Raw genomic sequence first — 23188 nt, forward strand, 5'->3', positions numbered from 1 at the left:
TGATCATGGTCCCGAGCGGAATAATTGCAATCTTAGTGTGTAAGCTTATAGAGTTAAGAAAAAAAGGAATCTCTTTGAGTTTCTTTGAGATCCTGTAAGTGTTTGTGTTCGTTTCAAAGACCAACATAAATCGAAACAATGGTGTAAGGATTGTTCAGATCGTGACAAATCCCACTTATCATACCGTACATAAAGATGCTTTGGCAACGACTTGTTCGATATGTTTTGAAAAACTGAGTTCCGCATCCAACTCAACGCCTATTTAGGTCCTTCACCGGTGAATTTCTAGCAATGATACTGCTGTTTTTGAAACGATATTCATGCAAGATGTTACTCCTCTTCCGTTACCACCGTGCTACATTGTGAGACATAAATTTTCAATCCAAATGCGCTGCAGCACTCAGAGAACCAAAATAGCGCGTTTTACAGAGCCAAGCAATCCTTAGAGTTTCGAACTGGAAGGAACATTTTCAGATCATCTGCGTATATCAAAACATTCACGTCACGCAACAGTCCGGGAAACTCTTTCATAACTGATTCATTCTTCATTTCATTCTGATTAAAAGAAGGGGTCCCAAGTGACACCCTTGTGGTACACCACCGTTAATCGAAAATACGCTGGAACTCGCATTCCCAAGCTTCACAAACTTTTCTTATTCTGGTAGGTATGAACCAATCCATTGCAGGCAAGTACCGGTAATTCCATTTTGACATAGAACTGACAGGGAAGCATTAATGTCAATCACGTCAAAAGCCTTTGACATATCGGGATATATGGCATCAACTTGTGATCCCTGTATCATCCTTTGAGTAGTTCGTGAAACGAATTCCGCCAAGTTCGACACTGTTGAACGCTTTTTCAGAAGCCGTGCTGAAAATGTGACATCTTTCTTTCTAACCATTGTAAGCGTTGCTAGTCTGTCGGAGGATGTTGCGGTGATCTTTTTGAAAATTTAATTAAATAACGTTGCCGTGGTGTTCGTGGCGGTTTAAGGGTTTCTCTTTGGTGAGGCAGTTCACAAAGCCACCCTAACCCAGCGAACGACAAAGCGAACATGTTCGTTCTACAACCCGCCACCAGAGGACCGCTGGAAGATGTGAGCCGCATGTGGAGCGAATTGGCGAAGGGGCGAAATGATCGGGCAAAGCGAAAACAGACGCGGACGAGGGCAATGAACGGTAATGGGGTTAAAGCAGGTCAAGACGGAAATAGTCATAGACTTGGCCATTAGTTCGCGAACACATTGAGAGATCACACGCAAATATTCTTAGATCCTCTAATAGTTTCAAATTAAGAAACGGTGGTGTTTTGTTCTTCTTGTTAAATTGTGGAACAGGAACTACCACCCGCAGAAGAGTCCCAGAAAAAATATATTGGTTACATAAAATATTGGAACTCCAGGTAATCCTACGCCATTTTACCGTTGCCCATAACCGTCCCCTAATTGGTTCCTGAACATTAATAGGACCCCGCTGTTTCGAGTTAAAACTCAAATTAACTCAATCTGAGAGCGTCTTGCGCGACGCCCGATAACGTCGACCGACAACCGCTACAACGTCGGTTTGACCTACACCGGTACCTGGTTCAGCACCCAAGGTGGGACCAGGTACGTTATTGCCACGCGCCGCTTCGCTTACCGTCGAAGACCCAACAGTGCCCGGTTCAGCTCCCAAGGTGGGGCCGGGTACATTCCGCGAGAATCAGCGGACCTCAAAGCCGACCTAAACGAACCCGAGCTCGACGCCGAAGGAGGAAGAAGGAGCACATTCCCGCTACGTTTCCCGCAGCACAGCTAAAGGTCAGATAGAAGTAAGAAAGTGGTGGGTGGAATCCGAAAATAATAAAAGGTACCAATTTGCTAAGCCGAGGAGTTTTCCCTTAGATTTCCCGAACTTCCCTGCAACGTAGTATTTTTGTGGTAAGCGTGCCGACCCTAGGGATTGTTAGGGGTTCACTGCACTTTCTATCGATTGGCTAACAGCCAGTCTTACACCATGAGTACATTTGATCGTAAATTATGCTCTCGAACAGTTTAGGAATAGCAGAGAGAATTGCTACTCCACGATAGTTTTCAGCAGGTTGTTTTGAACCATTCTTGTGAATCGGCAAAACGTGTGAGATCTCCCATAGTTTTATAAACCGACCTTCACGAATTGAAGCTGAGCATAGCAATTGCAAAGGCACTTCGATGCGGGTTACGCACTTTTTGAGGAATAAATTTGGGATTCCATCCGGTCCATTTACTTTGAATTCATCGAGCTCTAAAATTTGTCGTTGAATGTCTGTGATCGATAGTCTCAATTCAGGAATACTTTCGGTTGCGGCTTTGAATCGTAGTTCTGTATTTAAATCGTAAACGCTGTAAATACAACGAAAATATTCGACGAAAAATTCTGAAGCCTCATCCAAAGTATTTGAATTTTCGGGACTAAATTTGTCTTATGTTTGGAAATGACGTACTTCCAAAAACGTTTCGGTTATGTTTGAATATCTCTTTTCGTTCGTTTGAATACGTGATACTTTGGGCTCTATCCAAAGTGTTGAATGCATTTGCCGCAAATCCATATGCAATATTTTCAAAGTAACAGTCAACTCTCACTTTTTTTTAGAAAAAGTTTAACAAAATGTATGTTCTGGGTTCAATTGATACCTAGAGTCCAAAAAGATATATTTTTGTTCTGAGTAGATCGTGATCATTGCTAACCACGAGATTATTTATATTTGTTCAATAACTAATATTCACCCAGTAATTACCTGATAAATAGAACTCAAAACACTGTTTTTATCTAAAAATTAGAATATAGCACCTTAAAGGGGGAGTAGGGTCTAACACTTTCAAAAAATCGATTTTTTATTTTTTTATTTTCTTATTTTAAAACATTTCAAGAATGTTGTGTGAAATTTTCAAGTCAATCGAAGCAAAACTGTAGAAATTATAGGCCTTTAACTCCTCTTATCTTATACTGCAGAAGCAACAGAGCAGAAACTTCAAACGCGTTTTTCTCGAAAGCACATTGTTAAAGTCAGTAGACGTGGACATCGTCATTTGAAAACTACTTCACCGATTCTTTTCAAATTTGGAACATATTTTTTACATATAAAATACCAAACCCCAACGATTTTCTTTTTTTTTACTTTGGGAAGATTTTACAGATAAAAATTGGCGGATTTTTTCGTGAAAAATCGTAGTTTTTACTTTAAACAGCCACAAAAATTTAATAAATTTTTTTTAAAGTTAAATAAAATCGTTGGGGTCCAGAAAAACACCTATTAAAAATATTTTGCTCTGATTTTTTGACTTCAGATGATTCTGTGCTGAGATACAGTGTCCACCGCAAATCCTGTTTTACAAAAGGCATCCTCGAAAGTGCTCCGTCACCAGCTCATTTTTCAATATTTTTCTACGAAAAAATCACTAAATGTTCTTTTAACAATGCTTTGTATAATGCAAAAAATTTGAATACATTTGTTTGAACGATAGCTCTAAAAAAATTCGTGAAAATGGTGTTTTTTTACCCGTTAGACCCTACTCCCCCTTTAAAGTATGCAATGACTGTAGGGTAGAAGACAAAATTTTAAAATTCTCTTTGTCTGACACTTACAAACTGTGAAATGAAAACTTATAAGGCCAAAAATGCACTTTTTATTTTTGAATTTGAGAATGGAAGTTACATTAATTACATTTTTTTTTATCTCTTGTTTCAATAAATGTCTTCAAATTTAACCACGGTTACATTGATAGATATCTGTCGATTGCATTTTTGAATTTGTAAAAAAAATCATAAAGTTGAAGAAATCATAACTTCATCGAAATTGCAAAATATTGGATTTAGAATCCAACAGAATTTATAATTTCTTGCAGAAATAAAGATAAGGATTCTGTATGTAAGCAAATTACGATTTTAGGCTTTACAATAATTCATACACTATAAGAATATAACAGCAAAAACTGTTATCGATAATCTAGAACAGTTTTACATTCCGAATCTCTAATATGATTGTTACACATATTTCCACTGGCTGCAAAATATAATGAACATCATACTATTTTTGTTCCACTCAAATATCCAAAATACCTACTTCGTACGAATCGATCACCAAATTGGGTTCGGTTTTCTCGAAAATTCGCTGCAACATCACCCGGTCCATCTTGGAGGTGGATGATGTAAGCACATCCTCTGGCACATCGATATCATTCACACCCATCTCGGATCGATTTCCGGCAGAAGTGTCCGCTTCCAGTTTTTTCGGTTCGGTTCTTGCTCAATCACCAACAGAGAATATTCTTTTGCTTGAAAATTATTCGCAAAATCGATTTTCACCCTCACTTATCACTTGAGACTAAGAATGAATGATTTTTTTTTCTTCACCTGCTTCAGGACTTCAAAAGCCGACCATGCAGCAATATAAATCAGATGTTTCTCATCACAGACAGGCTCGGGATACAGCTTCCAGCCTACCGGATTCTAGTTCACGAACGAAGGAAAAAAACCCACGCAAAGGCACATGCGCTCATTCGACTCTTAAGAATGTCATTTTTTCAAGACATCGATTTTATGTCCTGCTTCAAATGTCACCGATGTCAAATTTCTCCAAGAAACACATGTTTGCTAACGGTTTTTTCACTTGGTTTTCAAGAATAAACTGAAACAAACAACGACCTATTTCCAACTCCTTAGACAAATTTGACCGTCTTTATCAAGTACAGATGAACTACTGAACTGAATTTTGCAGAAGAACTGTCCTATTCTGTTATGCTCGTTATGACGATATCGTTTAGGGAAATCATGACAAGACGTCTGCCCTTTGGCCAGTTCTCTCGGGTTTGTAAGTAGCTAATTCAATTGGTTAGTACATAGATGAATCAAATCCAACTTAGAAGCGGCGTCATAACAGTTTGTTTCGGAATGGACCAGTGCAGTGGTTTCAGAAAGTTTACTTTGCGGTTCCGAAATGATGGGTAGGTATCAAAATAATATCTTAAAATTTCAGTGCATTTTAACTTGTGATTTTAAGTTACTTTTCTTGTTCTCCGAGGGCTTCGAATTCTGGCCTTTAGAAGCGTTTTTCGGCGTTTCTGAGCTTAATTTTGGATCACAACTTTAAAATGCGGTTTCTGGTCTTTAAAAGCGTGTTTTGGCTGTTCTGAGCTTAGTTTGGGATCACAACTTTAAAATGCGATTTCTGGCCTCTAGAAGCGTTTTTCGGTGATTCTGAGCTTAATTTGGGATCACAACTTTAAATTGCGATTTCTGGCCTTTAGAAGCGTTTTTTCGGCGATTCTGAGCTTAATTTGGGATCACAACTTTAAATTGCGATTTCTGGCCTTTAGAAGCGTTTTGAGGCGATTATGAGCTTAATTTGGGATCACAACTTTAAAATGCGATTTCTGGCCTTTAGAAGCGTTTTTCGGCGATTCTGAGCTTAGTTTAGGATCACAACTTTAAAATGCGATTTCTGACCATTAAAAGCGTTTTTCGGCGATTCTGAGCTTAATTTGGGATCACAACTTTAAAATGCGATTTCTGGCCTTTAGAAGCGTTTTTTCGGCGATTCTGAGCTTAATTTGGGATCACAACTTTAAATTGCGATTTCTGGCCTTTAGAAGCGTTTTGCGGCGATTATGAGCTTAATTTGGGATCACAACTTTAAAATGCGATTTCTGGCCTTTAAAAGCTTTGTTCGGCTTCAGGGATCGTTTACGATCATCCAATTTATACCTTTTCTGTCAAATCAAAATTTTATACAAGAAATCCTAGTAAACCTTCAAATGGGTGCATAAATTCAGGGGTAAAAAATCTCTGGAATCATCTTATTCTTTATAGAAAATTTTAGAAGTGATCCAGTGTTGTGTTTCGAAACACATTGGTCGAGGTATAAAGTAGCGATGTTGTTGAGCTACAAAAAAATTCAAACTGAATTGATACTATTAAGAGAAGAAATTTCTGTAAAATTTGAATCGTAACAATTTTACCAATTTTCGAGGCGATACTTCTGTAGGATACTATTTATTTTTATTTTTTTGTGTTCATGCAGATTTTTTATTTGGAAAAATCATTTTGATATTTTTAACTCAAAGCAAATTAGGAAAATAGTTGAGGCCCTTGGAACCAGAGGGAGATAAGTGCTAAATAATAATTTCGGAAAAACGCGCTTCAAAGTTATCAAGGTGCTCGAATTCTCATCTATTTTTTGAATTCGAGCAGTTTTATTCAATAAAAAAACTATTATTTTTTTTAATTGGGGTTTTGCAGCAGATGTAGATTAAGATTGGAAAAATCAATCAAACTCAACTCTCAAACTTATCTCCCTCTGAATCTTAGGGCCTAATTTTAAAGTCTTACGAGGAATACATTTATCGGATAAAATCTTACATTGACAACTCTCTGGAGCCACTCCTCAAACGTAACCAAAAAACAAAAAATAGTATTGCCACTGTCAATTTCCTACTCATAAAATCATCACTATCAAAAGGAAGGAATTTGAAACATAATATCGGTATTGAATTTCAAATTCTGAAATAAATCTGATCCTTGAATAAGAAGCTAATTACAATTTCAAAATCAGTAGTTCAAAATTCTGAACTCAGAATTGAAAATTTAGAATTCAAATTCAGGATTCAGATTTGAAAATTCATTCCAACACTTCTGAATTCGAATGTTTACATCTCACGGGCTAACTTACATTGGTAGAGTTTATTACTCGTTCATTCGAATTTGCCTGTTAGCTTGGCACGGTGGCCAATGTAACAAAAAATAACTAGGAGAAATCACTTCGTAATTGATAATGGGTCTCGGTCATCTTGGCGTCATGAGTCGAGTGATAAACAAATAAATGGCAGCAGGAGCCCTTCCTGGTTTATGTGGCATATCATATGGATGTGTATCGTTAATTTTTGTTAACCAGATGATAATAAAAACAGATTTATCTGGCGAGCGTATCAAAAACAGATCAGATAAAATTATACTAACGTTCCGAAATCACACAAGGCACCAAAATCCTTTTTTTTTGTAGTGCAAAGAATTTTAGAACTAATTTTGAATAATTTGGGAGCGCTGATTCCAAATATGCAATTAGTTTTTTTTTACATAAGCTGCTGTTTTCGAGATAGCTTTGGAAAATAGCTAAAAATTTATTAAAAAATGTGTGCACTTTTTTTAGAAAAACTATTGAACATTACAAACATTTTGAAAATAAAGATTTTAGTTCAATGATCTTCTTTACTAAAGACCGCGAATAATTTTGAATTCTGAGAAAGAAGTTTAACACATCTTTCGCCATTTTTTTCCAATTCTGCAAAATATAGGAATTTTGATGAAATTTTGAAAAAAAATTTAACCAAATTGAATTTTTGATATTTTATCAAGCAAAATTGTTTTGCATTCTTCAACAAAGTTTTCACCACAGATCAAATCTTCAATATCAAAAATTTAAAAACTTTCTTGAATGATGTCAGAAATAGTTGTAATCTTATTCAAATTTCTAAAAAAAAGTAGAAATTATTTTTTAAAGCGTTGTTTTCCTGGAACTAAAATATCTTTTCCAGATATGAATTCTTAATTGAACCAAGGAAAGATTCAAAATCAGTTTTTATGTAGGTTTATTAATTTATCAGATATCAAAGTTATATTTTTCTCAAAACTAATCAATTTAAAAAATTACAGAAGTTATATGCCCAAAACTATATGTGATAGACAAAATTTGACAAATGATTTGAATTTAGAAAGCCAAATTTGACAAATGATTTGAATTTAGAAAGCCAAAATCCCCAAAATCACAAATTAATGAGTTGGGCTTCCTCATGCCAAAAAGTATGAGGCGTTTCTAATAAACAAACCTGTGATATCAGAAAACTTAAAAAAAACTTTCATAAATCCTGGTTTTCACAGAAGATGATTAAAAAAAACTTAAAACATTATAAATTAAACTTTTTGCAAATTTAGCGAGCGCAATGTAGATCTGAATCCAGTCAACATCAAATTGATTTTTTCTACAATTACAGTTTTGATTTGCTTCAATTATTTTTGCGTATTTATTATTAATTATTGCACAGTATGATTTTTTTAAATAAATTATTCCCATCTCTTTCTTATTCTTATTTTTGAACGTTATTTCAAACAAAAATATACGCAGATCAGCAGAAGGATTAATATCAAAAGTCAACATCTCAACCGTTTAAGTTAAACACCTTAGAAGCAATTTGTCAATTTGAAGCAATTTAACTAACACATTTTGACCGATTGCTTACAACGCGTCTAGCAGCTGCATTAGGGCATGCATACTCATAGGACTGATTCACATTTTTTACTTTCTAATATTTTATTAAATTAAAAACAAAAACAAGAGCTAGTAGGTTTATGTGTATAGGTACTAGTTTCTCCAATTTGATTTTGATCATTTGTTTTTTTAAAACCATTTCAGAAATCTTCCAATAACAAGCTTTGAATCGATCCAACCCTAGTACGTCGGAATGTCTGTTTGTTGAATTCGAAAACAGCGCGGGGTACTCTTGTTATTCATTAAATTATGGAATATGAGATCGTTGCTAGGTGAATGATTGAGATAGGTATCACGTATCTATGCTCAGTTTGAATCGTTTACTGGACTATAAATTTCACTTATTTATCCTACATAAAACAATTCTAATTAAACTTCAAATTTATCCGTTACAACAATAAATCGCCTTAGTTTATACTATTGATTAGAAATAGAGATGTACCGGATAGTGGTATTCGGCGAACGGCCGAATACCGAATATTGACCTTTTCAACTATTCGGCCTTACCCGCTGTCCCGCTTTTTCCTCAAAATGTCCCGCTTTTTTTTTCATGGAAACAATTTACAAAGTTAACTGAGTAACACTGAAAAAATCAAACTTTAGCCTCAATTTGAATTCTGTGATGAACAAAAAATCTTTCAATTACATCTTTCCTAAATAACACTTGATTTATGAGAGCCTTTAGGCCACTTATGAAACTTAAACTTGGTCTTGTAGCCTGTTAAAAAACCTCAAATGTTGCTTGGATTTTCTCAAAATAAGCAGCATTTTTCATAGTTTATATAAGGCAATACTGAATAACTCTGGAGCTCTAGCATTACAGTAAGATTATGATTCAGTTAAGTGTTTTTGGAGCACGTTCAACCAATGTTTGAAGAAAATATTGTTTAAGTTGCCTCCAAATAATTATAGATTATATAATTAAAGAGATTTGCGCTGGAATCTTAGTTAAATTGCACGATTTTGCGCCGGAATCTTAGTTAAATTGCATTATATTATACGCCATCTTTTTCGACTCAATTGTCCAAAGTATATAAAGATGAAATGTGAAGGAAGTTTTCTAGAGTTTTCAAATTTTTAAAGAAATTACCAAACAAACTAATTTTTTAAACAAAAGTTCATGTACGAATTGAAATATTTCCTCTCAAATAACGTGTTAATTCATGAGAACCGTGGAAAATAGCAGTGCATATGGCAAAAAAACCGTGTAAATAGAAGTCATGAGAGAAAACTGAGTAAAATCAATCTGCGTTAACCTTAGTGTACTTTCTATGAACAACTTGGGCTGATGGTAAAATTTTAAGTTTGGCTACACAATTAAGCTTATTTTAAATGTCCCGCTTTTTTCGGCTGTGTCCCGCTTTTTCTTGGTGAAATGTCCCGCTTTTTTCTGAAAGTATCTGGCAAGCCTAGTTTATGGGCAAGCCTGGATATATCAAGAAAACTAACGATAAACAAAGTATAAAGCTGTCTACAGGGAAAAATACACCAATGCACCTAAAATTTTTAACTGAAACCATGTTTTTGATGATTTTGAAGGTTTTTCAACATTACCATTGGATATTTTATAAATTATCCAACATCAGTTAAAAAACTTGAGAAGTCTGTTTTTGTATAAATTTAAAAATAATAAATATTCAGCCTATTCTGCCTATTCGGCCCTTCGGCCGAATGCCTAGCTCAACTATTCGTTGTTTCGAAGCTGCGCTGCTGCCATCTTGAGTAGTACGATGTTGCGTGAACAACATTCCGGGTGAACGATAAATTATAGACGACTTTATAATCTTTTGAGTAAAGTTATCATAAATCCAAATGATTATGAAAAAAAAACTCCTTTGATAAATTAATGTTTATTTTTCCACATAAATTAAAATGAATTAACCCGGTTGAAGAGTCAATTCCATGTTATTGTTCCATTTAAAATAGTCAGTTGGTGAGAAAACCAACATGTAAAATAATTCTTTACGCCGATTTTCAAGACTTTTTCGTTTTTTTTTTTAAATTTTCTATCTATATTTTTATATTTTATCTTTATATTGAACTTTATGTCCTTTTGGCTGGTATATATGTATGAACGATTTTTTTCGTTGTTACTATCAACTAACTGTTCGATTGGATTTAGTTGTAACATTTCATAAATAAGTTAGATATAAAAATTTAAGAAGATTCAGCTTAAGACAGTATAAAATGTTAAATTCTAAATTGATATTCTGTGGTTGCATTAATTTAATTTTCAATGAGTTTTCCCGAATTAAATCAGCCCATAAGGTCCGATAAAAGTACGAAATTGAATAGCATAAAATAAACTAAAATTATGTTGTAATCCAAGGATCTTATTTTTATTCACTTGAACCACCACCAAATATCCAAATCCGCCCTTCAGCTTCAAAATTTTTACGCCTGATTGTATGCAGCTGCAGAAGAAAAACTAGTAGAAAATAGCAAAAATCTATGGATATGTGAATAGAAATTTCTAGCTTATCAATTGTTTGGGCTTTTCCAAATTTTGAAGAAATGTTAATAGACTTCTCTTTTAACAAATTGCATTTGAAAATGTGCACTTGGCTTAAGTTTTCATTCAAAAATATGTGAAATACTCCGAGAGGTTTATGGAATAGTAAAAAAATTACTTTTTTTTGTCGTCGATTTACGATGCCTCTCAGCACATACAGATTTTCTTCATTAGCTAACAATAATCTCAGAGCCTTCTTCTTTAAGTTTGTATTTACCATTTTTTGAAAATCCTTACCAAATCAGTGAAAATAATGATTAATTACAAGCTAATATTTCAACCCGTCTATTTACATTTTCTTGCACACACACACGATCTGTCAAAAATTAGCTTCTAAATCGCGGATTCGGTGAGCCGAATATTCGGCTTAACGGTTTTTTGACGGGTATTCGGCGCCGAATATTCGGCCGACCGAATATTCGGTACATCTCTAATTAGAAATAACTTATGTAACATTAAACGCCTAAATGTAGGCAACACATCCAAAAACAAGAGAGAGCTCGTACATTATTGCATTCGTTTTCTATTTTGAACAGCTTAAAATTACCAAAAATATGAATTCTCCCATTGCTATATAAGAAAAGAATTAAAAGGCTAAGAACAACGATTTGTGTAACCAATACGTTTTATGGGATGAATAAATCCAAGAGGCTTAAAATCCCAAATAAAACAACAAAACAAACAAATAAAACCAATACGTTAGAGGGGTTCGAAAGCAAAAGTTTTTGTTTTCGATCTTCTAGCAGGTCAATAAGAAATTTTAGGCTGCATACGCATGATAGACGAAAATTTTGAGTCTCTTTAATGTTTAAACACGTTTAATGTTTTAAAGCTTAAGTTTAAAAATTTTCACGTATCTTATGAAATTTGATCAACTGCTAACTTTCAGTGATCAGAACGCATTGCAAAACTTTTGTAAGGGTCGTACAAAACACCTAAGGCAATGCATAGTTTGTTGACTGTTAATGAAAACCATCAGAATTTTGATTAGTTCCATTAAATAAGGCAATATACTTACTCAGTGTACTAAGTATAATTGCTTTGTCGCCTACATTTATGCAACTTATACAATTATCATAAGGCTAGAAACTTGGCTTATAACGAAAAAATTATATATCCCTTGCACCTAAGTTTATCTTTGATTCGAGAGTAAACTAATGATTATCAATAGAATTTTAGATGCAAATAAAAATATTGAGTTTTTTTTATAAATTTATTTTTTGACATAACTCTTTTTTAAATCAGTACATACTTACACAGCGTTTTTGAAATCTTAAGTTAAAAAATCATGATAATCGAATATTGATTTTTAAATTCGCAGTGAATTTTTAGTGACTGCATGAAAAAGTTCCCAGCTTTTTCTCATCCATTCTTTAGATAACGCCTCAAGTTATACTCCTCATAACATATTTTGTTATCGTCTTCGATTTTCGTATTTTTTCCATAGATTTTAGAATTCGATTTCATTCAAAACTCATTTACAAAGTAGTTTGAGTATTTTAATACAAATTATATGCAGATAGATACTAATACTAAAATGCTAATATCTCTGTGGCATTCTGATATTTGAAATTAAGAAGAATAACAATAATTTTAATTTGATTTTCATTTTTTTTTGTCCGTCTTACATCGCCCAAACAAACCACAACAATAATGCATACAATTCGCTGGTATTCTGGGCTGTAACACGATTAAATTTTCCTAGAATTCAAAATTTGCGAAACTGTGAGCAATCAAATAAGATCGTTCACATTGGAACGCTTCAGTTATTTCGTAAAAGTTATGAATAAAATATTTAATTGGTTTTTCTTCAACATCAAAACACATTTTCTCTGCGTGTTTATTTATTTTCTCTAACAAATTTTGTTCCAGCTAAGGGGCGCCCGGATGTGCGCTACAAAAAGTTGCGCAAAAAGACAGCAGCTGTCAAAACGAAAACGAAAACGCAAAAGATAACACGAAAAACGAAACTCGCTCGCTGTTGTCGTCATTGTGGTCGCCCTTTTGTCGAAATAATCCACGAGAATCCACACAAAATCCGCGGTTAAGGGAAGAAAATTCGTCGCGAATTGTGATTGGTGTAGTTCTGGGTAACTAGTGGAAGTTTGGGAAGCTGCTTATTTCGTTTTTTTTGTCAGATTACGAACCATCCAGGCGAGAAAACGGATCCCCAAGGTTCGATTTTTTTCCTCTGGAGTTGAAGGAAAACTTATCAGTGTTCCTCTTCTTGTGTGTGTTTGTGGGTTTGGTTTTTTTTCTGGGTTTGGTTTTTTTTCTGGGTGGTGCAGGAAGTGGGAAGACGTACAAATCTAGTCTGAAGCTGCAGAGAAAGGTCAGAATACTATACTGATAATGGTCGATTCCCAGAAGTTGTTCTTCTCTCGATTTGCCTAGTGTTGCGGAAGTAGTTTCTTTGTTTTCGTGGTGTTACCGGGCGAGTTCCGGGAATCCACTGGCCAGTGAATAGATTGACGAGTGTTAAAAGACACCTCTAGGGAAGTGATAGATGGTATCCGGTGCAACGAAGCATCAGCCGGAGCCAGCAGTCTATTTCCGATGACCTCAGACGAACCGCTAGTCAATTTGGATTTCGACGAAACCGACGAAACGGATTCGACTGTGCGTCCATTTCCGGTTGTCCCGAAAGTACAGGCGAGCAGCAAATCGTTTCCAGCTCTTATTTCCGGGACGCACCCAGCCGAGATAGATGATCTGATTCTGCCAGACGGTGGCGAAGAAGAGCTAGCAGCAGGCCCCAACCTTTACATCGCCATCAACGGGACAGTTTCCCCCAAAAGGGAACCGGTGGCAGCCAACGGTTCGATCAAATCCCTGCCCCATATTCAACACAAATCTCAGCATCTCAGACCACAGTATGGCGAAGGAGATTCTCTAGTTCCCATCCCCCCGCAAACGCTCACATCGATCAATACCGACGAAATTTTGGCGGCCGCAGCAGCCGGATTGCCCTCGTCGTCGATTACCCTCATCCCAGAAGTGCACTTCACGCTGGATTCCGCCATCGATCGAGAATCGCAGCCGCTGCTGGGCGGCCGGGAACATGAGATTACCTACAACCAGTTTCCAGGTAAGCGAACCTACAATCTGGACATTCGCAATCCATTCTAAGCCCAATGACAATAATTGAAATGCGTAATAACGAAATGATGAAACGAAGAGGGTAATACAAGATAGACACAATCATGACTCATAGCTGCCCCGATGATTATGGCTTGGGTGGATCGGATGCAATTATCGAGGGCAGTATTTGTATAAATAATATTAATAATAGGCGAATGATGAACGATCTTTCTTGCTTGCGGCTGACTTGTTGTCACTCTACTGGAAAGAACTTCGGCCGGAGGCTTATCTATAGACTATATTTACAACGAAACTCAGCAGCAGCCGACACAAACCGAGATTTCTTTAGCAGTTTTATTGTCGGCTAATCTCGGGTCGGTGTAGTACCTACTGATTGTTGGATGTTTTGTTCCATTTTGGACTCACTCGTTGAGAGATTTCGATTTCGTTGCTTGAATGCGCACACTTGTTGGTGTGTATCATCAGTTTCAGTAGTCTATGGCACGACGAGAAACGTGATCTTTTGCGGAAGACAGTGGTCGAGGTCACTGTTTTCTTTGCTACCGATTTTGGATCGGTGATTGATCGAAGTTCTGGTCTCTGTTTTGGAGCCCATACATTTGAAGAAAATTTATCTCTTTCGTTTCATTTTTATTTTTTTGTTGGATTTTCTTTTTCTTATGATTTCACTGAATATCATTAGAATTTATGCAAAAGAAAACGGAAATAATATTGCATCATTCATCCATGCATGACTCGATCATTGTGAGTCAGCGCCATCTATTTGTGAAAATGATCATGGCATTTTTATTTACTGACTAGTCTCGAAATAATATCAAAAAATTGTCCGTACACTAGTGCTTAAAGGGCTTTCATTTCCCCAAATCTCTCCGGGTCAAATTTTTTTTTAAATGAATATAGGGATTGCTGATGCAATAAAATTGGTTTGAAGACGTTGTTTTCAGTCTTATGAAAGTAATCATCCATCAAATTAAAAACGTCATTTTTGAAATTGTTGATTTATTTCAATCAGATTTTGAACATTTCTAACAAATATTTCTACTAAATATTGACTGGAAAATATGCACGTATTTCTCAGATAATTAAAATTCAGTTACCTTTGCATTGCAGGGTTATAACGACGTTAAAATCATCAAAACCTCAAGTTTTTTAAAATGTTTTTTCTTTTTTTTATGTCACCTTTGGAATTACATTAAATCTTCTTTTGTCTCAAGGGACACAGTTTTGTATGTCTCCTTTAAAAGGCTTTCATATCTTCTGAGAATTTTTTATGTTTTTCTTTTTTAGATTTTTGTGTGTGTTCTTTAAAACTTATTTTCTTTGATGTTATTTACGTTTTCATTTAGAACGGCCGAATACCGAATATCGACCCTTTCAACCATTCGACCAAACGAATACAGAAAGAACATTATCTTTTAGTTTTTGTTATAACAGGACCAATTTTATTTAGACAAACATCAAAAATACGTTTTTATTTTCTTAAATGGTTATAGAATACAACAACAAAAACAAAAAAAAATGATAAAAATATTATCTACTCAAAAATATCAAAAATGATGGAATTTTTTATCATCAAAAAAACAAAATAAAAGAAAAACTTTTAAAATGACAAAAAAATAACTAAAAAATGATGGAGAATGGAAAATATAGCAAATATGACAAAAAAATCAAATGTTATAAACAAAACAAGAAAAGTCCCAAATGCATTAGAAACATGATATAAAAAAATTAAAAATGATTAAAAATGGTCTAAGATTGAATCAATATTACGTAAATGACGATAATAACAGTTTTTTTTTTTCAAAGTAATTAGTGAAAAAATAGTTGAAAAAAACCCGTTCGATTTTAGCAACACAAAATGTTCGGGTGTGTTGCAAGAAATGAACGGGGTCTGTATTAATTTAATATTTCATCATGTTTTGATAAAATTAAGTCATTTTTTCATCATGCTTTAGACACATCTAGATCTTTTTTGTTATATGTAGAATGTTGGTTATTTTTATCATATTTGTAATTTTTTTCATGATGCATTTGTTTTTTAGATATTTTTGGTCATCTATATTTTTTTTATGTATTTGTTTTCGAGTTTTTCAAAAATTTTATGTTTTTCGTCATTTTTGAGTGATTTTGTTTTTTGAAATTTTTTGTTATTGTTGTTATATTTAATCATTTACGACGGTCTTAGGAAAAGTTTATAATTAATAGTGAAACCTTTAATTAATTTTTATTGTAAAGTTTTAAAGCTTTGTCAAATAAGTTCCGAATTTTCTTGAATGATTTTAACATATTATTAAAAGTTATTTAAAAAAGAAAAACTGATAGAAAAATAAAAATTATAACATATTTTGATTTAATGTATTTAATAAAAATAAGCTCTAAAGTTTTTCTGCGCGTCGGAAATATGTGAATTTTGTGGTCTTGCGTAATTTATTAAAACCTTTTTAAATGTGGAGTTGAGTATTTAGAAGAATAAGAAACACAATATTAGATTGAAGCTAAAATTGAAAATAATTATAATTAGCAGAAAAATTGTAACGACGTTTTTTAATAATCAAAGTGATTAATCATAAAATTAAGTTTTTATTTTATTTGGCTAATTTTGTTGACTATCCTATGTATTAAACGCCTGTCTCATAACTACCAATTTGGTGACATGCACGATGAACGAATTTTGTAGTTAAAATGTTTAGCTTCAAAATTATGAATTTGGTTGGTTACTCTTCTTAATAAAAATACATTCTGAATACGACCCATTTTTTGTGTAAAAATTTGAGATATGATACAGATGGTCTATTGAATTACTAACTTAAATTTAAAATAAAAAATTAGTATCAATTTGGAAACGTCTCTAAGTGACCTTGAGTGAGTTAGGACCAAATTCCGCCGGAAGCGAGCTAATTTTCTTACATGTACAATAAATTCCTTTCTTGAACTGAAAATTTTACTTCGCAAAAATCTCCATCTCACCCTACCATTAGTGTATATACACCAATTAGTGTATCTCTGGCCATACAATCTTTGGAAAGCTCAATTTTCGTGATATAATAGTGTGATAGTTGATCTATCTTATGCAGAAAATTTGATCGAAAAATATCATCGGAGTAAACAGTTATGGAAGTTCAAAGTCAAAGTTGCGGTGTGCGTGCTTCCAATTTCTATACAATTATGAACGGTACTGTAATTGTATATTATAGCAAAAACATTGAAAAATTATTCTAGACCCCTTCCGCCGACCCCTTGTCCAAATTTGACGCCTGAAATCAATTACCAAAAACAGTGAACCTTTTGCTGACTCTTGACCCAAATTTTGAAACCTGGAAGCAATAGAGCGTTCCTCACAATGCGGAAATTTTCATCTTCATCCAATGTATAATAACGTCAATATCGCAAAAACATTTAATATGAACGACCCCTTTCGCCGACCTCTGACCCAAAATTTGACTCCTGAAATCAATTAACCGTCCCTTAAAACTCCCATGTGTAAATTTCCATCTAAATCCAATGTATAATTTTATTGTTAATATCGCAAAAACAGCGAATTGTTAAGAAGTGTATTCGTAAAAAATGCAACACTTAGTTTTGTGAATAGCTTTTGAATGCATAAATAAAAACTGATGGAATTTTCAGAGAAGCTACCTGGTAATGTCATGTTCACATGTGCAAATTTTTGTCATGTTCTTTCAAGTGATTTTTGAGATAACGTCCCATGAATAAGTTTTTCGACTTCAATTTTTGGTCACCACGAGCGCCATCTATAATGCATACTTAAAACTACCTGTTTTCCAAATCAACGGTATTTTTGAATAAGTTTTCTGTTTCCTGAAGCTTGGCCTTCAAAATAACTCAAAATTTTTGATTTGGTCGAAGTTATAACAAATTTAGCCAATTGTCCTCCTTCGGCACAAAAAAAAAACATATCTAACATTTTATCGCTACATCACAATTTTTGCGTAATGGCTCGATTCCAGATCCAACTTAAACAGAATATATACTTTTTGCGACCTATTGTAGAGCTTTTCAGGGAAACCAGTCGCATTTGGAGGCAGTTTTCTTTGAATATTTACTCATTCATCGTGTCAATCGTTATGAAACACTGAGTGATTTTCAATTTCCACAGATCGTTAGACTCCTCAAGTATCAAATCATTTTTTTCAATTAGTTCTCCTTGTTTGTCTCAGGAACATATAGGCGAGACTTGTCAATAAAAAGTTTCTGGCTGGACACCTGCCAGGTGATCGCTAAAGAGTCCGTTTTGCTGTCCATTATGAAATTTTTCAAAATATCAATCCATTAGCAGTACAAATATTTTGCGCACGATTTGACCACCGTATTTTGTTTATTTTACCAGTGCACACAGGGGTAAAACATGAAAAAGGCGATCAAAACTATATTCTGCTGAAACTTAACGTTTTAGACCTATAGTGTCTTCGAGACAAATGACCAAAATTACAAGGGCTAAAAAATAAGGTTTTTGAAAAAATGATTAATCCACCTAGTAGTGAGTAAGAAAAACTAACTTTTTAATATCCATTTTAGAGTATAAAAACTTCACTTTTGGCTCACTTTTATTGGCATTTACACTATGAAGGTCACAATTGGCCACTTTGAGTTGTACTTTGTTTGAAAGACGATACTTTTCTGATTGCAAAACTGTAAAATATGTAACCGAACTCGTCCGAACTCAGGAGATATATTCAGTTCAAAATGACTATTTTTGTTAAGTATTTTTAAGATATCTCGTTTCAACTTCAAAATTTTTATACAGTGTATTCAGCAAAAGTGTACAACTTTTTTGTCTCCAAAACTCTTTAGAACATATTTTAAATGAAAAATCACGTGCAAAAAAGTTATGTTGAAAAAACTGAAAATTGAAAATGCTTTTTTTTTTTAAATTTGTCATAACTTTGAAACGATTAATGTAACAGTTATGATTCCTTGAGCAAACCCAAGTAACCAAAAGTTCCATAAAACGGTCTCTTAGAAGCTTACTCAGCCCTGTTTTCGGGCTGTATAGCCTTCTACTCAGCTTAAAATTTAAGTTCTTATTGATACTTTAAAGTCTCAAAATCAAAGCTGAGTAGAAGGCTTTTCAGCCATTGCATGAGATTTTGAATAAAAAGATTTTTTTTCAAAAAGTATTGTAGGGGTATTTACTTTACCCCCCTTCTCCCATTGAAATTCTATTCATTTTATTTTTATTATACCTACTATTTCCGTTACTCTTAATGAATTTTATACTTACAATTTTCATGAAGATTTGAACCTGAACCTTTTTGGTGAAAACTGAACATGCTACCTCTGTACCAAAGCCAATACTTAGATTGATGTTATCTAAAACTTCTATTCAAAGTTAACTCTGGTTTATCACCTTTTCCGAGTAGGGTTAGTATTTAAAATGTAAACAATTGCATCCATCAAATAATGCATCATTTATTTTCAAAGCGGACTCGCATGGTTCGTGATTAAACGTAAGTTTTTAAATGTTTGATTTTGCTTTTTGTAAAATGTGTGCCTTACTATTTTGTTTCAAGTTCTAGTTTAACAAAGAAGAACCAATAATGAAGTGCTGCGATATCTCTTCCAAGTTTAAATTTTCTGCAACAGCAAATGGAAAGCCATATTGAGCTCGTGAATTAGTGTGGTTTTTTAAAATGAGTTTTATTTGTTCTGTGCCACTAACGATATTTTTTTAATTTTAGATTCTTGTTGGATGAAATCAAAAAACAAAGTTCTTCAAAATGGGCCTGAAAAAAAATCAGAAGTCGCATAGTTTTAAGTTTTTCTCATATGAGGGCTTCTCCAGGTACCTACCAACCAGTGGAGACCTTGCTTTAGACCGCTCCGCTTCTTCTGTAAAGCTACTCCTCCATGAAGAAAATTAAGGAAAATGAGAAAATATGATTCGGTGTGAATATATACTATCATTGAAAACAATTTGAAAACAAAATTTGAATAATAATTTGATTTTTTTGATTGTTTGGCTCAAAAACAAAACTATGGATTATTAATGTTCCAAAAGTAAAGAATTTGTTGAAAGCTAGTGCAGAAACTTGTTTTGGATTTAGTAAAATATTCCCTTAGTATCATTTACTTATGAACCTGGACTTTTCCATTCCAATGTACTTTTCCTAACATCATTCTTGTTCTAATCGCCGACGGAGATAGTAAAACCTACCATTCTTTCATTTTTTGTAAATAATGTATACGTTTGCATTGAAGTTCTTAAGAAGTTCCTCATGCAACCAAAACATTCGTAACAAGTTCTGCATGGATCCAAAAAGTTCGTAAGAAGTTCTTCATGGATCCAAAAAATTCGTAAGAAGTTCGTAACGAAGCACGATAGTCCAAATTGAATCCTGGATTTTTAAAGGTACTTGGAACGCACAAAAATGATCTGTGCTACTTTTTTAGACTTTTTATGTTCGTTCAGAAGTCCAATTCAGGCACTTATTTTCATTTCTCTTGAGGACCTTTTACTCAGCCAAATGTGAACTTTTAATGCACAGGATTAAGTATCTATGAGACTTTTGGTTACTTGGGAAAGTTGCTAGAATTGGTACAAGCTAAAAACTTTTCTCAGACAATATAGCTCTAAAATGGATATTAAAAAAGTTAGTTTTCTAACTCACTACTAGGTGGGTTAATCAATTTTTCAAAAAACTAATTTTTTAGCCCTTGTAATTTTGGTCATTTGTCTCGAAGACACTATAGGTCTAAACCGTTAAGATTCAGCAGAAAATAGTTTTGATCGCCCTTTTCATATTTTACCACTGTGTGCTGTGGGCAGCATTTCTACCTTGAACAAATGAAGTCAGGCCGATTTATTAGTCAACTAGACGAGCAAGTCAGAAAAATGATTTTTTTTTATCCCCTCCTCTATTGATATTTCCGGATTGAGCTTGAAAAAACCTCTCGCATTCCTAAACTTCATGGAATCAATCATCACTTAAATTCAAATTTTAGCTCATTATTGAATCCTATAGGACTTCTTGAACGATTCCCTCTGTGGACTTTGATCGTATATTTGATTTCCAGCTGCTTTCGGGTCTCCCACTGGGACTTTCCTGGATTTTTCTCTATCCTGCCCCAGAATATTTTTCAATAAACTGCAGTAATGGATGTATCAAAAACCGTTTGACAAATTATCACCAAATTTTGTACACGTACACATTACATTATTTGGTATATTCACTGAAAATATCATCAATTCCCGTCCATGCAATCAACAGTTATTCATGAAACAAATCGTTGCATTGTTTTCAAATACACTCCTTAATATGGACGACCACCTAGATCCATGACCCTAAATTTGATACCCAGAATCGATTGCTTGTCCCTCAAAATACTCATGTGCAAATTTTCATCAAAATCCGATGTATAGTAACGTCAATATCAGTAAAACCATATTTGTCTTGTATGGACGACCCCTTGAAAAGGGGTTACCCGAACATTTGAAAACATTTTTCATCATTCCTAGTCATAATGAGCATCCATGCCAAATTCCAGCTCTATAAGTCTAAAGACGGCTGAGCTTATTGAGGACAAACGAACAAACAAACACACCGAAATTGCTTTTTATGTACAATAGATTTAAAAATCTTCTTTTGTTAATAATTTTTTCAGCGGACTGCAGTTCTTTGTTTCGATTATAGTCGTTTTTAATATCTTTGAGTCATTCACGAATTTTATTAACGATGTAGTTGGCGAACAGACATTGAAAATCTCTTTACGGTACAACTGTGTTAACTTTCAGCAGTCTTATATTTCCCATATCTTGTTTATATTTAGTCCTACGACAACAAAAGTGCTATTTTCCTTTTACTTCAAGCAAATTCCGATCCCAATCGAAAACGGAACGGGTGACCGATTTTATGTATGTATGTATGTATGTAGGTAATCCACCATGGGTGCACGGATTCACCGCAGTTTCGCCAACGTATGCGCTTATTTGCATTCTTTAGATCAATTGTTCGGCCTATCTACAATGCAAACAGCCACATACCCGACACCATGGCTTCGTATGAACTGTTATGTAATGAGTGTTACGTGTATGTGTATGTGTTATTTGTAGAACGATACAATCAGTTTCGCAACCGTATAAAATTCATAACATTTCCAGTGTTATGAATCTTCGACAGGTATTCCGCATACGTGTAGATACCTGCCCAGCTGGCAACTGAGTGGCCGTTCAAAAATAATTTATTTAATAAATGAAATTGATGAAATATTATGAAATCTTACCTCACCGTGAAACTCTTACCTTAAATACGCAACCTTAAATCTTACCAGTACCAAACTATAACTCTATTTATCCGTTCCTAAAAATATTGATGAAAGAAAATCATATTATTTTGTGAATGATCAGTCAGGATAAAAACACAGTAAATATTCTATGGAATGAAGGTTCTTGAACACCTCGTATTTCAGCACTTCTATAAACTATTATGGAACATGAATGAGAATTTTACTCTGATACAATAGATACTATGCACATGATACTATAGCTGGAACAAATATCAATTTCTTTTTTTGTCACCATTTCCAATAAATCCGAAGGGAAAAATAATTAAAGTTTAAAGTATTTTATAGGAATTTCGAAAAATTTATCAAATATTCAAAAGAGTACAAGAGCATATAAAAAACTAATTGTGTGAGATGGGATCTTTGTGACCCTTTGTATTCTTGAATTTATTGAATTTTTTCGATAGCAAATTACTTGATTTCTAGGTTTTGTGAAATGATATTGTATGCAATCTTGTTGCATACAAGCTTCCGTGCCATTTATTCCAATTTATTGGTGTTTTAAATAATTTAATAATCCCCAACCTCCCTCCTTACCCGCTCGCAATGTTCCAACTCCGAGTGACAAAAGAAGGATTTGAAATTTGTTCCGACCTTACCAAGCTCTGAAAATCGTTAACAGAAAGATAATTACCCTCAGTCATATTTGTATTAAAATTCTAGTAATGATTTCACAGCAGAGTTTAAAAAAGACAACTCCACAATTTAAGCTGTTGGAAGCAATTAAACTTTCAAATTCCAAGCTAAATGATAATAATTTAATTCTTTTTGGTAATAAATTTCTATTTGACAAGTAAAAAAATCAATTTCATTTAAATATGAATGAAGATTTTTTTAAAGGGCTGGCAAAATCATGATGTCATATTATTCAAATTTCAAATCAAGTTATTCACAGAAAAAGGGACAATGACCCTAAATCGACAAAATGTTTGAGTTTGTGAAATTAGATCTCGTATAGATTTCAATAGCTTACATCTTTAAAATTTGTAAAATTC

At 33.9% G+C, this 23188-nt stretch overlaps 2 protein-coding genes across 3 annotated transcripts in view; one reads left to right on the forward strand and one right to left on the reverse strand.

Moving 5' to 3' along the window:
- The window catches only part of LOC129751613 (uncharacterized), a 167244-nt gene extending 162542 nt beyond the window's left edge, over positions 1 to 4702 (reverse strand). The window contains exon 1 of the mRNA XM_055747212.1: positions 4082 to 4702. Within this exon, the coding sequence (XP_055603187.1) occupies positions 4082 to 4207 (126 nt within the window). The 5' untranslated portion in view covers positions 4208 to 4702. The remainder of the gene's footprint in view (positions 1 to 4081) is intronic.
- An 8032-nt stretch (positions 4703 to 12734) lies between these two features.
- The window catches only part of LOC129755097 (phosphatidylinositol 4-kinase type 2-alpha-like), a 58032-nt gene continuing 47578 nt past the window's right edge, over positions 12735 to 23188 (forward strand). Inside the window, exons 1-2 of one of the 2 annotated variants that reach the window (XM_055751430.1) lie at positions 12742 to 12880; positions 13079 to 13878. In XM_055751430.1, coding sequence (XP_055607405.1) covers positions 13347 to 13878 — 532 coding nt within the window. In that variant the 5' untranslated portion in view covers positions 12742 to 12880; positions 13079 to 13346. Of the gene's footprint in view, positions 13879 to 23188 lie in introns of both variants that reach the window. The other variant, XM_055751429.1, reaches the window with a different exon arrangement.

Source organism: Uranotaenia lowii, chromosome 3, assembly GCF_029784155.1.
Source record: "Uranotaenia lowii strain MFRU-FL chromosome 3, ASM2978415v1, whole genome shotgun sequence".
Taxonomy (NCBI): Eukaryota; Metazoa; Arthropoda; class Insecta; order Diptera; family Culicidae; genus Uranotaenia; species Uranotaenia lowii.